Below are 13,161 nucleotides of genomic sequence, written 5' to 3'. Positions count from 1 at the left end.
ATGAAGAGGAGGAGGAGGTGGAGGAAGAAGGAGGGATGAGAAGTAAGAGCAAGGGCAGGAGAGAGGAAGAAGAAGAGGAGGAGGGAGGAAGAAGAAGAAGAGGAGGGAGGAGGTGGAGGGAGAACCGGAGAAGGAAGGAGGTAGAAGAGGAAGAGGGAGCTCCAAAAAATTATACTATTTACGTAAATAGAATAATATACTGCTATAAATATTAGTAACACATTGTTTTATATACGTTTAATGAAATGTATTATTTTATTTTAATAAATAGTATAGTATAATTTTTGTCCGATATTGTTTTAAAATCTGTTTTAAAAATTTTAAGTTATGCCATATGTAAAAAAAATATGTATATCTTTAGTAACATAATAATTTGGTTGAATTATATTTGCTTTAAAAGATATACATCAATAAAATTTGGAGAGAAAAAGAATAAAAAAGACAAAGAAAAAAGGAAAATAAAAAAAAACAAAAGAAAAATAAAAATTAATGGTTGAGATTGTTCAAAGAGTAAAATAAGTAATATTACATAAAATACGCAGAATACTCTAGCCTAATTATTGTTATGGACATATACTTTATTTCTTTTTTGTTATGTGCATGTGCCCTAATTTCCCTTAATTTAACTCCCGGTTGATTTCAACTGGTGTCCATCAATCAACTTCTAAAAGTTCTAGTTGCATCCATTGAAACATATCTAAGGGCAATTATGGAGCCTATACATGAAGAATAATTTGAATAAAAATAAATGAAGTAAAATTCAGATAGATCTATATTTAGGAAAACCCAGAAGTGGCATGAGTTAAAAATAAAAATAAACGATTTAGAGATGGGATACGTATGTCCATAGGGATCACAAACTCCAACAAGGCAATAAGTGACACTTTGAGAGGAACAATACACATATTTAGACATACATATGGTGTTGTACGTATATCAATATATATGTGAATGTCAGTACAATTGGGGTCATGTCCAACGTTTTGGTACTTTTCACGACTTGTCTCTCTCTTTTTTTTTTTTGGTTTCTTCCGTATTAAAGATTTCACAAAAGGGACCATTGAATCTCTGATCTTCACCACCGTTTCATCTGTCTTGTGACACATCTCTTTCGCTTCCATATTCTCATCTAATATTTATCTCATTATCACATATATTTCATTCATTAATTAAATCGCATTTTCTAAGATTTTCTTTCGCTATTGTTCAGAATAATCTTTAGAAAAATGTGAATTATGTGGTGTTCAAATGTAGACGTCAAAGGATCTGAGTTTGGATTCTGTGTGAAGAAGTAACGTCGTCTTTCGAAGTATTTCACTCCCAATAATACTCCATATACTATGGTAAGAGTGAATAGGATTTTCAAAAGATACCCATTTAATCTACTAATAATAGCAATTCCAATTAATTCCAAAGGTTGTGAATCCACTTATGTTGAAAGGTTGTGTCTTTTGAAAAAGAAGTGTAAAGGATTGTGTCTTTTCTAAAAGTTCTATGTTGGAAGGTTGTATCTTTTCCAATTAATTTCTAAGATTGTGAATCCACTTATGTTGAAAGGTTGTGTCTTTTGAAAAAGTAGTGTAAAGGGTTGTGTCTTTTCTAAAAGTTCTATGTTGTAAGGTTGTGTCTTTTCCAATTAATTCCTAAGGTTGTGAACTTCAATTATGTTGAAAGGTTGTATCTTTTGAAAAATATGTGTAGAGAGTTGTGTCTTTTCTAAAAGTTATATGTTGTAAGGTTGTGTCCTTCTAAAAATAGTCTAAAAGTTGTGACTATTCACTAGTATCTTTTAAAAAGTGAGAAGTTGTGAGTATTAGAAGAATGCAACTATTCATATTGAAGGGTTGTGACTATTCAAATAGGCTTTAAAAAATCTATAAATAGTCTCTCCCATGCATTTTTCAAATCAAATTTTCACTAATCTACTAATAATAAAATGGTGAAAAAAATAATGTCAAAATTGCAACTTTTCATCTAAATAAGGTGTCTTTTCATCTCAAAGTGAGATTATTTTTCTACTAATAATAGCAATCCCAATTAATTCCAAAGGTTGTGAGTCCACTTATGTTGAAATGTTGTATCTTTTGAAAAAGAAGTGTAAAGGGTTGTGTCTTTTCTTTTTTTTTTGTCACATGATGGGGTTGTGTCTTTTCTAAAAGTTTTATGTTGGAAGGTTGTGTCTTTTCCAATTAATTTCTAAGGTTGTGAATCCACTTATGTTGAAAGGTTGTGTCTTTTGAAAAAGTAGTGTAAAGGGTTGTGTCTTTTCTAAAAGTTCTATGTTGTAAGGTTGTGTCTTTTCCAATTAATTCCTAAGGTTGTGAACTTCAATTATGTTGAAAGGTTGTGTCTTTTGAAAAATATGTGTAGAGAGTTGTGTCTTTTCTAAAAGTTATATGTTGTAAGGTTGTGTCCTTCTAAAAAATAGTCTAAAAGTTGTGACTATTCACTAGTATCTTTTAAAAAGTGAGAAGTTGTGAGTATTAGAAGAATGCGACTATTCATATTGAAGGGTTGTGACTATTCAAATAGGCTTTAAAAAATCTATAAATAGTCTCTCCCATGAATTTTTCAAATCAAATTTTCACTAATCTACTAATAATAAAATGGTGAAAAAAATAATGTCAAAGTTGCAACTTTTCATCTAAACAAGGTGTCTTTTAATCTCAAAGTGGGATTGCTTTAAAAAATATTGGTTTTATTTAAGTAATGTGTTAGTTTATATAATAAGTGTTGGTATTTTATAAGAACTCTCCCAAAAATTAAAAAAATATTATAAATGAGACGGGTTATATTAACGTAAATCAACATATATTTATTACAATATTCAATTTTCTGGATATTCATTTTCAATAAATAAAGCAGGTAGATAAATATACAAAATAACAATTACCAACATATAAATTATAATTGTTTAAAATTATAAACTAATAATTTTAATATTATGTCTTAAATAGGAAAAAAAATTATATATCATGCAAAAAAAATTGCATTTTGTTCAAAAAGTGGTTGAAGATAACTATCATGTGAAAAATGTATGAAAAAACTTAAAAATGATGAAGACATAATTGTATGCAATATGTGTTTTGATAAAAAATTAAAGGGAACATTAAGGTTTATAAAATATATATATATATATTTGAATACTTTGTAAATCATATTTTAATCATCAAAATTAAATTTAATTATTTATATGATTTAATTTTTTTTATCAGGCATATAAAATTATAAATTATAGATTATAATATATTCTTTATAAATGAGTTCCCGTGCGATATCGCACGGGCTCTTTGCCTAGTTATCATAGTATAAATGTAGAACAAACATGAACCAATACAGAACATTATATTGATATGTCGGTTTTAGTAGTAAACTTTCTTATGTTTTCATAAAAAGTAACCAAAAAGTTACTATTTTATTAAAAAATGCGTATGTTTAAAGTGGATGTTTCAGGAACTCTTAAGAAAATGTCATATTAGATAGCAATATAACAACTCACAGGCGGATATTTAAACTGGAAATATCTATGAAAAAAAAGAAGACATTTCGACGTGGTTGCACCAAATTGCTACTGAACCTGGACAACCTTTAGCTAGAACGCTTCTATAGTATTAGAATTGAAGTACTTTTTGGTATTATTTGAAAACATAGATATCAGTATAAATGAAAATTGTTTAGAAACATAAATACTAGTATTTTTTAGTACTTTCTTTTATTTACATATATAACCATTGTATTTACAATAAATTAAATACTTCTTTTTGTATTTCTTTCCGTTTGATATCCAAAAACTGCTCAGCAACAGTCGGACAAGTGGGAAATGTTGAGGTAAACCAGAAAAGTTTGGGTAGAGCCGGATCGAAATGTTGGCTAGGTAAACGTTTACAGATTCTATCACTACATTTAAAATTAATTTAAATTAACTAATTACAATATTGAAGCTTATTTAACCAAATCGATATTTTTATGTATTGACCATTATTAATATTATACAAATATTAACTAAATAGCATGTATTAAAGGGAGATAATCTTTTCCTATATTATATCAAATTGTATCAAATTATAAAATTTATAATATAATATTATGTACAAATAAAAAAAATTATCAAACGTCTATAATATAAAAAATATTTTATTATATATTCAAATTACAAAATATAAAAGATATACATAAGATTTTTTTATAAAACCAATGGTATATGAGTTTACATTAAATATAAGTTAAATCAAACATCCGCGTGGAGAGCGCAGAAGTTCTAGTTATTAATTAAAAGTAAAGAGTTAGTACTAACAGGCCTTAATTAGAAGAAAATGTTAGCCCATTTGAACTTGAAATTTGGATGGACAAATCCGATTTACGTATGAGGAATCCAGTGGACTTATGGGAATATATGACTCAACTCCTCTCTATTTTTTATTTTTTTAAGAAGCACATGTGACTTTGACCAAAAAAAAAGAAGCACATGTGACATGTACGATGTGTAAACTAAGAGCACCATTAGACCACCTGCAACGCGGGTTCTTAGTTGTTTCTTAGCACTAATCTTTATGCAAAACAGATTAAAATAATATTATAAAAATTTTGTAAGCTAAGAAAGGGTCCTTAATTAAGGAGTTTAAGGACTTGGTCCTAGATGACTTGGCAACGTCTGATTGGTGCGAGTTAGGGTTGTGTTTCGTAAGGGGAAAAAAAGCATTCATACGGCAATATGCTTGGCCTACGGAATCATGTTCACATGTGAATTTGTCATATTCTACCGACATGCCTTCAAATCTCGGTAATATGCTTGGCCTACGGAATCATGTTCGTGATAGGCATATACATGAACAATTGAAATATGATTTAATTGAAAATATTTGGAACAAGTTTGGTAATGATGAATATGTATAATTATTGTATGTTTACATTTAATCATTCAATAAATAAAATTTTCAATTTAAATATTTTACAAATTTAATATTTTTTATTCTTAAGAACTTCATAATAGACATACAATTTTGATTAGAGTCCTTAACTATTCAAAAAAAAAATAATATTATTCTATTGTTAAGGACTCCAATGATGGGTAACTCCATTGGAGTTACTCTTAACCAAAGACTCATTTAGGGATTCTTATTTTTTTTAATACTTTTAAGTTGTAAAAGTAAATTAAGAGACAACACTAAAAATCCAAACATTTTCGTGCTCCAATGGGAGTCTCTTATTTAGGGATTCTAAAAAAAAAAACTTTAAACATTTTTTTATTTTACTTAAAAAAATTGATTAAATAAAACATATTAGAAGATAATATTTTAAAAATAGATTTTTAAATAAAAACATTAAAACAAAGATTAATAAAATAAATGAGAATAATTTGAAAAACATCCGAAATAAGAGAGTGCATGAAAAAGCCATGAGATGAAAACTGTTTTTGTTGTATGTGAAAATACAAATGCTTTCTGAGACTTTGGAACTTGAAGGCTAAGAAACATAGAAAGCAAAAGAGATAGCTTGAAGTCAGAAAGAATTTGAAGGAGAAGGGACTTGTAGAAAGAGAAGGCTTTCATTACACTTTCATTACACAAATACGCAGCAAATAATACATGTTTCTTTCCAACTTTTTCTAGAAACAGATTTGCTAGCAATCATCATCACCCAACACTCATCCAGATTCATCATACCACTAAACATCTTCACCACTAGATTTCCTCGTAGGACTGAACATGAGCAGTAACTCCAATGGAACTCTCTAACATCCTTGTCAACAATTGCTTCCAGATAGCTTTCTAGATCCCTCCAGAGTGTAAAATCTCCTACTTTGTTTAATCAACACAACCACAAACTCTATTCCAAATCCATATATATTCCTTCCAATATAATCTAAGCTCATAGCTCACTGCCACCATATTAAACTGATTCAAATCAAGCAACATCTAGTTCAAAACAAAATCTCATACGAAAACTCTTACAATTGCATTGAATTATCCCAAAACAAGTTCTGAAAATCTTTCCAATATCCAGCGGCAACTTAACGCATTATATACAAAAGCCATAAGATAAACTAAGAAGACAAAATCTAGTACAATTCGAATAAATGCTTTATCCTCTCTCAAGATCATAGAGCTTAGAGCTTAACCAAATACCATCAAGAAGCTCCTTTCAAGGCTTTCTTCAGCTCCTCCGCCACGTCACCCTCTTCCTTGCTTTTCTTCCCTCCACAATCCGACGACGCCGTTCTCTCGCTGCTCCACCTATTATCACCATGAATGTCAACTAAACCTCATTGCATAACTAAACCTCATTGCATAACTTCACTTATTGATTCTAATTAATATACCCGAGTACCCAGTAACCTCCCTTTTTCTTTTGGAATTCGTTGTTAACTTTACAATATGGTTTGGGTACCGCTTTGCCCACATTGTTCGTCTGATTTGTGACCAACATGTAGATTTTTAGTCAGTAAAATATTATATTTAAAAATCAAGAAAAATAGTGTTTTCAAAAATCTTTTGAGAAATAGTTCGTAAAGATATAAAAAAATTTGTAAATTACTCGACTGGTTCAACTTCAAGGTCACCCGGCCAAAGCAACAAGACTGGTGTCTCGTTGCCTTTCCCATAATTTACTTGGGAGAAGAAAATATATGCATTCCGACGTACAAAAAAATAAAGTAGACATATGCATTCAATAATCAATACATCTCTATAATGTTAATCTCTATAATGTTAATCTCTATAATGTTATTTGAAAAGTCAGTTTCTTATGTGGCGGGCTCAAGTTAATTCTTATGACGGTTAATTACAAATGTACTTTTAATGAAATAAAAATATTATACGTAATTGTCATTATTTAAAAAAAAAAACTGATTTCCTTTTCTTTTTGTTAAAATTTAAGTTAAGTTTATAATTTAAAATTCCTTTTATTTATATTTTAACAAAATACACATATGATAAAAAGGAAATATTTACTCAGTTTGTAAATGTAAATATATTTAAATATAAATGTGTTTTCATTAAAAAGGAAATTTCACAAGAAATAAAAATTATATATAATTATTAAATATTTTACTACATAATTATATTAGTTTCTTCAACCAAATATAATAAAAATGTGAATATCAAAACAAATCTGAATTCTTATATTTGGGTTATAATATTTTGTGCATCTTCATACATCAAAATTATATAATGATCCGAATTAATAAAAATTAAAAGTAAAGAATAAATTATTTTTAAAATATTTTTATTTATGTGCGAACTTCGATTTTTTTTTATATATTTTCGAGTCGGTCATCACTTTAGTTTTCTTGTTACAAGACAAGAAATATGAAATTATAAAACATATATGAAAATAAATATACACAACGTGGATGATGAAATAAACTAAATATAGTGACCACAACTGTTCGACTTTATTATTTGTAATAATATTTTATTCACTTTTATACATATAAATTAAAGAATGACTCAAACTTATAAATAAATTGAAATAAATTATTAACCAATTATCATAGCTAGGAACCGATCACCATTTTAGTTTATATTATTTCTATTTGTTTTTTCCAAATAACACAGGGAAAATTATATAAAGTTTACAAAAATCTATTATAAATCTAAGGCACAAAACTATACGGAATAAACGAAATTATTAAAAAAATTACCTAATTTTGAATAAAAAAAGTTATGATTTAGTTTAGAACAATAAATACAATCAATCCAAATAATAATTAAACCAATCAAATATGTTATACCTAAAGTTACATTTCTAATTCAAAAAATACATAATATTATTTAAAATAATCTTTAATTTTATACAATTATTGATTGACTTTAATTATAAATAAATCAAATAAAAATACAAATAATTATTATAATTTATTTGTTTTGTAAATTTCAAATCCGTGTATATGCACTGGAGAATCACCTAGATCTATGGATCCGCATGTTAATGTAAAGGTTAGATGATTAAAAATTATTTAGGTAGTTAATCTAATCAAATTTGACAATTATAAAATGGAAAGTAAAAACAAACTAGTAAAGTCAGTCAATATTTCTTTTCAAGAAAAAAAGTCAGTCAATATTTCCATAGACTGCTTTAAATTTCATCTTTCTATATATTTTATTAAATAAATTACAGATTTAAAAATTGAAAATCTATATTTTCAAATGTAATGGAATTGTGAAATCAAATATTAAATTGTAAATAATTGCTCTAGATTTTTATAATTAAATAAGATGGCATGTGCATCAACCTTAATATATAAATAGCTTCAGAGAACCTCACTAGTTCCAAAACCCACGAATACCTCATCCAGTACCTAAAACTTTCGTTGGAATCTTCTTACCAGTTTGTCAAAACAAAAACATCCAAAGGTTTGGTTTTTGCAAATACAGGAAGAGATGGGGCTTAACTTTAGGTATAAAGCATGGGTTTTTCTGTGGGTTCTTTGTTGTTCATCGTTGATTTGTTCAGTCAAGGCAACAGTAACTTACGATCATAAAGCTGTGATAATCAATGGTCAGAGAAGGATCCTTCTATCTGGCTCCATTCACTACCCAAGAAGCACACCTGAGGTATTCTTCAACATTTTTAATTATGTAGAAAACAACCTCTTAGTGATATATGTATAGAGTATAGTTACGCACTTATGCTGAATCCAATTATATATTTTTTCTTCTCTTCTTTTCTATGAATTTTTATGTGTTGTCAATGAATCCTTGTTCCCAAAGTTTTTTGTGCATATGGGCGTTTACGGGTTTGCTTATAGTAAAAGATGATTAAATAAAAATCTTGTGAATGCTCTACTTTATATGCAGATGTGGCCTGATCTTATACAGAAGGCAAAAGAAGGAGGCCTGGATGTAATACAGACTTATGTTTTCTGGAATGGGCATGAACCTTCTCCTGGACAAGTGATTTTACAAAACTAAACAAATATATTGTTTGTTTTTGTTTAACTCATAATCCAAAATCATAACCCGTGACTAATGCTTTCTATTTTTTTTCTTTTGTTTAGTATTACTTTGAGGAAAGATATGATCTGGTTAAGTTCATCAAGCTAGTACAACAAGCTGGTCTCTACGTTCATCTCAGAATTGGTCCTTACGTTTGTGCTGAATGGAACTTTGGGTAAACTTATGTTTTAATGTAAATCAATTTTGTGGAATTGTTTCTCTTTATCACATTATATATTCAAACTTTGTGGATTTCAGAGGGTTTCCTGTTTGGCTCAAATTTGTTCCCGATATGGCTTTTAGGACCGACAATGAACCTTTCAAGGTTTAAAACTCTCATTTTCCTCTAGAAAGTTTCCGTTGTTTGGGGGTAATTTACTAACTTGAAAACAATTGATGTTATAATGAAAAGGCTGCAATGCAAAAATTCACTGAGAAGATTGTGGGGATGATGAAACAAGAAAAATTGTTTGAGACTCAAGGAGGACCCATCATTCTGTCGCAGGTTTGTATGTTTTCTTGTTGTTATTAGAAAAGCGAAAAAATATTATTTAGCGTTGACAAAAAATGAAAAATGAAGATTTACTGTCAAAAAAGTTTAGAATTTTATTGCATGTGTATAAAATATGGGGAAATGGGCAGATAGAGAATGAGTATGGACCAGTAGAGTGGGAGATAGGAGCACCAGGGAAGGCATACACAAAATGGGCAGCTCAAATGGCAGAAGGGCTCTCTACAGGTGTCCCATGGATTATGTGCAAGCAAGATGAAGATGTTCCTGATTCGATTGTATGTTTTCTTCTTTATTTTTTCTTTCAATTTTCTCCCTTTAATTATTACGCATCTGCTTTTATTTTTGTTTATCTGGTTATATATTCTGTAGGCAAAAGAATTAACTTTTTCCGTTTTCGTGTATTTAAAAAGAAAAGAAAAGAGAAAGCAAATACTTTTTATATTACTATCTTGTTTCTCTTTAAATAATATCATAAACATACCTTCTTGTTCTTGTATTATTTCAGTTAAAGAAGAAGTTTGGTTAGTATTTCATTTTTTCTAGTTATATGTTCTTTAAGCAAAGAATTTTTTTTTCAAAAAACATTTTCTTGTCTTCTCTATATTTTCTCATAATAATACGCATACGGCATACCTAATAATTATTATATATGTTTTCTTTAAGCAAAAGAAGTTGTTTGTTTATATATGTCTGAATTATTGAATCTCTTTTTGTGTTTTGTGTTCTATAGATCGAATCATCTTTCCTTATTTATTTTCTTGTTAGGTTACTTTTCTAGACACAACAATAAACTATTGAAAAATCTATTCACCACCATTGATTCGTTTTTTTTTTTGGTACTTGCTCAATAGATAAACACATGCAATGGTTTTTATTGTGAGGGTTTCAAACCAAAGTCAGACAACAAGCCGAAAATGTGGACTGAGAACTGGACTGGTTGGTAAGTCACACAACACAACTGTCCACACAAACCAACCAATTTTATTTAAAATATATCCAAACCGTAAATCCATGATTATTTAGGCATGTTTCACTACAAAAATAATGTGTGTGAATCTGCACATAATTAATCAGGTATCCTGAGTTTGGAGGTGCGGTACCATATAGACCAGCCGAAGACATCGCCTTCTCCGTGGCTCGTTTCATACACAACGGTGGCTCCTTCATGAATTACTATATGGTAAATTTATTCTTTTGAATGATAAATAAAAGATTTGATTATTAAATATATAAGAAGAGTTAAGAAATGTTGTTAAACAGTACCATGGAGGAACAAACTTCGACAGAACAGCCGGTCAATTCATCGCTACTAGCTATGATTACGACGCTCCACTTGATGAATATGGTAATTTTAACTCTAATAACCTGAAAACAAACAATAATGAACATTTTCTAAAGCTTTTTTTGGTTGTGTTCAAAAGGCTTACCGAGAGAACCCAAGTATAGTCACTTGACAAAGTTACATAAGGTGATCAAGCTCTGTGAGCCAGCATTGGTCTCTGTTGATCCTACAGTCACATGGCTAGGCGACAAACTAGAAGTAATGGATACAATACAAATACACATGAGAAGAGAAGAAAAATATTTAAATATTATTTAACTTTTTGTTTTTTTTTTCTTTCAGGCTCATGTGTTCAAGTCCAACTCATCTTGCGCGGCTTTTCTCTCAAACTACAATGATAGTTCTGCTGCAAGAGTCTCGTTCTGGGGATCAACATATGATCTGCCGCCTTGGTCTGTCAGTATTCTACCTGACTGCAAAACCGAGTACTACAACACTGCAAAGGTAGAATCAACATACAAAGCTTACCTTGTTGAGATCAGTGAGAGTGACCTCTGTCTTACAAGTTACAGGTCCGTACACCAAGCATACATATGAAGATGGTTCCCACAAACACAAAACTATCGTGGGGATCATACAACGAAGAGATTCCTTCTCCAAATGACAATGACAATGGTACGTTTTCCCAAGATGGGCTTGTGGAACAGATAAGCATGACCAGAGACAAGACGGACTATTTGTGGTATCTAGCAGAGTAAGTAAATATACTTGGAAACTGATCTTGACTTGCTAAAACGTCACTCTCTTAACTGAGTTTATGGGAGGAACTCATGGTTGGTTCTGTTTGCGTATATAATCAGCGTTGAGGTCAGTGATGATGAGAAGTTCTTGACAACTGGTGAAGACCCTCTTCTTACTATTGAGTCATCTGGCCATGCTCTGAGTGTATTTGTTAATGGACAACTTGCAGGTAATATTAATACAGGCCAAACTCATCCTCATGGTAGCTTGTCTTTGTCTTTGTTAATTAAAAAAAAAACTTCGCATTGTTTCAGGAACTGCTTACGGATCACTGGAGAAACCAAAGCTAACATTTAGTCAGAAGATCAAACTACATGCAGGAGTCAACAAACTTGCCCTGTTGAGCATAGCAGCGGGTCTCCCGGTTAGACATCTATATGAATTACTTAGTTTATCTCTTCAAGTTTTGCCCACAAAAAGGATTACATTCTGAGCTTTGTCTTCCCTTATTTCTCATAGAACGGTGGTGTGCATTATGAGACTTGGAATACTGGAGTTCTTGGCCCAGTCACACTGACGGGAGTTAACTCCGGAACATGGGACATGTCTAAGTGGAAATGGTCCTACAAGGTGGTTCTGAAATTAAAGAGAAAATAACTTAACTCTATTTTTTTTTTTTTTCTTAATCTTACCAACCATAATAACAATGAAATAAACATGTTTTTTATTTATGTTACTCAAGCAGATTGGTACTAAGGGTGAGTCACTGAGCCTTCATACCGAGGGTTCCACCGTGGAATGGAAAGAAGGATCATTGGTGGCCACAAAACAACCCTTAACCTGGTACAAGGTAAGAGGGAAACACAAGGATTGATGAACTTTACGTGCCAATCAAGTTAGGTCGAAAAACGGGATTCTTACCATCTCTTTTTTTTTTTTTTGCAGTCTACTTTTGACACGCCAGCAGGCAATGAACCGTTGGCTTTGGATATGAACACAATGGGGAAAGGCCAAGTTTGGATAAACGGGAAGAACATCGGGAGACACTGGCCTGCATATACAGTTCGTGGGAATTGCGAACGCTGCAGCTACGCTGGAACCTTCACCGAGAAGAAATGTCTGAGTAACTGTGGAGAAGCTTCTCAAAGATGGTGAGTGAGAAAAACTACCTAATCTTCTTCTTCTTTAGGCCAAATTTAATCTTTCATTTTTGGGTCTCTTGTTTTCAGGTACCATGTGCCTCGTTCGTGGCTGAAGCCATCTGCAAACCTTATAGTTGTACTCGAGGAGTTGGGTGGTGACCCCAATGGGATCTCTCTTGTAATAAGAACAGGCAAACAATAGCTTCTGTCTCCATTTGTATAGGATGAAAAGCTGTTTGTTTGTGCCTCTGCTTTGAAAATTAAAGACAGAATTAGAAGTCAGGGTTCTGTGCAAGTAAATTTCAAGAATAAAGGTTTCATCCGTATCATGTGAATCCATATCATGTGTCTATTCATAAAGTACAAATTAGTGTTTAAAGAATATTTTACATTTTCTTATATATCTACATCTCCCTATTGTGATTGATTTATGTAACGTTTAGATCATCAAACCTTTAGATATTTTCGATCAGTTCTAGAGTAGTTTACCGCTGGAGTTACTTGACATACTTCTGGTCTGATGTATATTTTTTCCTTGCTTTATGA

General features: G+C 30.6%; 1 protein-coding gene and 1 long non-coding RNA gene across 3 annotated transcripts; one reads left to right on the top strand and one right to left on the bottom strand.

Moving 5' to 3' along the window:
* Nucleotides 1-4,428: 4,428 nt before the first annotated feature.
* LOC117132539 lies at nucleotides 4,429-6,244 on the bottom strand. The gene is made up of 2 exons (XR_004456167.1): nucleotides 6,126-6,244; nucleotides 4,429-5,878 (listed from the first exon to the last, which is right to left on the bottom strand). It is a non-coding gene; the product is annotated as an uncharacterized LOC117132539 (long non-coding RNA).
* Nucleotides 6,245-8,121: 1,877 nt separating this feature from the next.
* LOC103861613 (beta-galactosidase 12-like) lies at nucleotides 8,122-13,016 on the top strand. Of its 2 annotated transcripts, none has more exons than XM_009139333.3 (18): nucleotides 8,122-8,555; nucleotides 8,799-8,894; nucleotides 8,999-9,111; nucleotides 9,195-9,261; nucleotides 9,349-9,441; nucleotides 9,579-9,725; nucleotides 10,302-10,390; nucleotides 10,525-10,630; nucleotides 10,711-10,795; nucleotides 10,872-10,990; nucleotides 11,075-11,236; nucleotides 11,305-11,486; nucleotides 11,593-11,702; nucleotides 11,788-11,897; nucleotides 11,993-12,103; nucleotides 12,219-12,323; nucleotides 12,419-12,624; nucleotides 12,703-13,016. In XM_009139333.3, exons 1-18 carry the CDS (start codon nucleotides 8,382-8,384, stop codon nucleotides 12,815-12,817), a joined length of 2,190 nt encoding a protein of 729 aa, XP_009137581.1. In that variant the 5' UTR covers nucleotides 8,122-8,381; the 3' UTR covers nucleotides 12,818-13,016. The 2 variants fall into 2 exon arrangements, with proteins under 2 accessions (XP_009137581.1, XP_033142960.1); XM_033287069.1 differs by having other exon boundaries at nucleotides 11,299-11,486.
* Nucleotides 13,017-13,161: the final 145 nt, after the last annotated feature.

The sequence above is a fragment of the Brassica rapa genome, chromosome A03 (assembly GCF_000309985.2).
Source record: "Brassica rapa cultivar Chiifu-401-42 chromosome A03, CAAS_Brap_v3.01, whole genome shotgun sequence".
In the NCBI taxonomy this organism is placed as follows: domain Eukaryota; kingdom Viridiplantae; phylum Streptophyta; class Magnoliopsida; order Brassicales; family Brassicaceae; genus Brassica; species Brassica rapa.
The sequence above is the reverse complement of the archived record's forward strand: the minus strand, read 5'-3'. Positions and strand labels throughout refer to the sequence as shown.

Excerpts from the sequence above, each read along its gene's own strand:
- LOC103861613 (XM_033287069.1), top strand. The coding sequence starts at position 8,382 with ATGGGGCTTAACTTTAGGTATAAAGCATGGGTTTTTCTGTGGGTTCTT. Across the intron at positions 10,796-10,871 it reads CGCTCCACTTGATGAATATG|GCTTACCGAGAGAACCCAAG; the intron begins GTAATTTTAACT and ends TGTGTTCAAAAG. Across the intron at positions 10,991-11,074 it reads GGCTAGGCGACAAACTAGAA|GCTCATGTGTTCAAGTCCAA; the intron begins GTAATGGATACA and ends TTTTTCTTTCAG.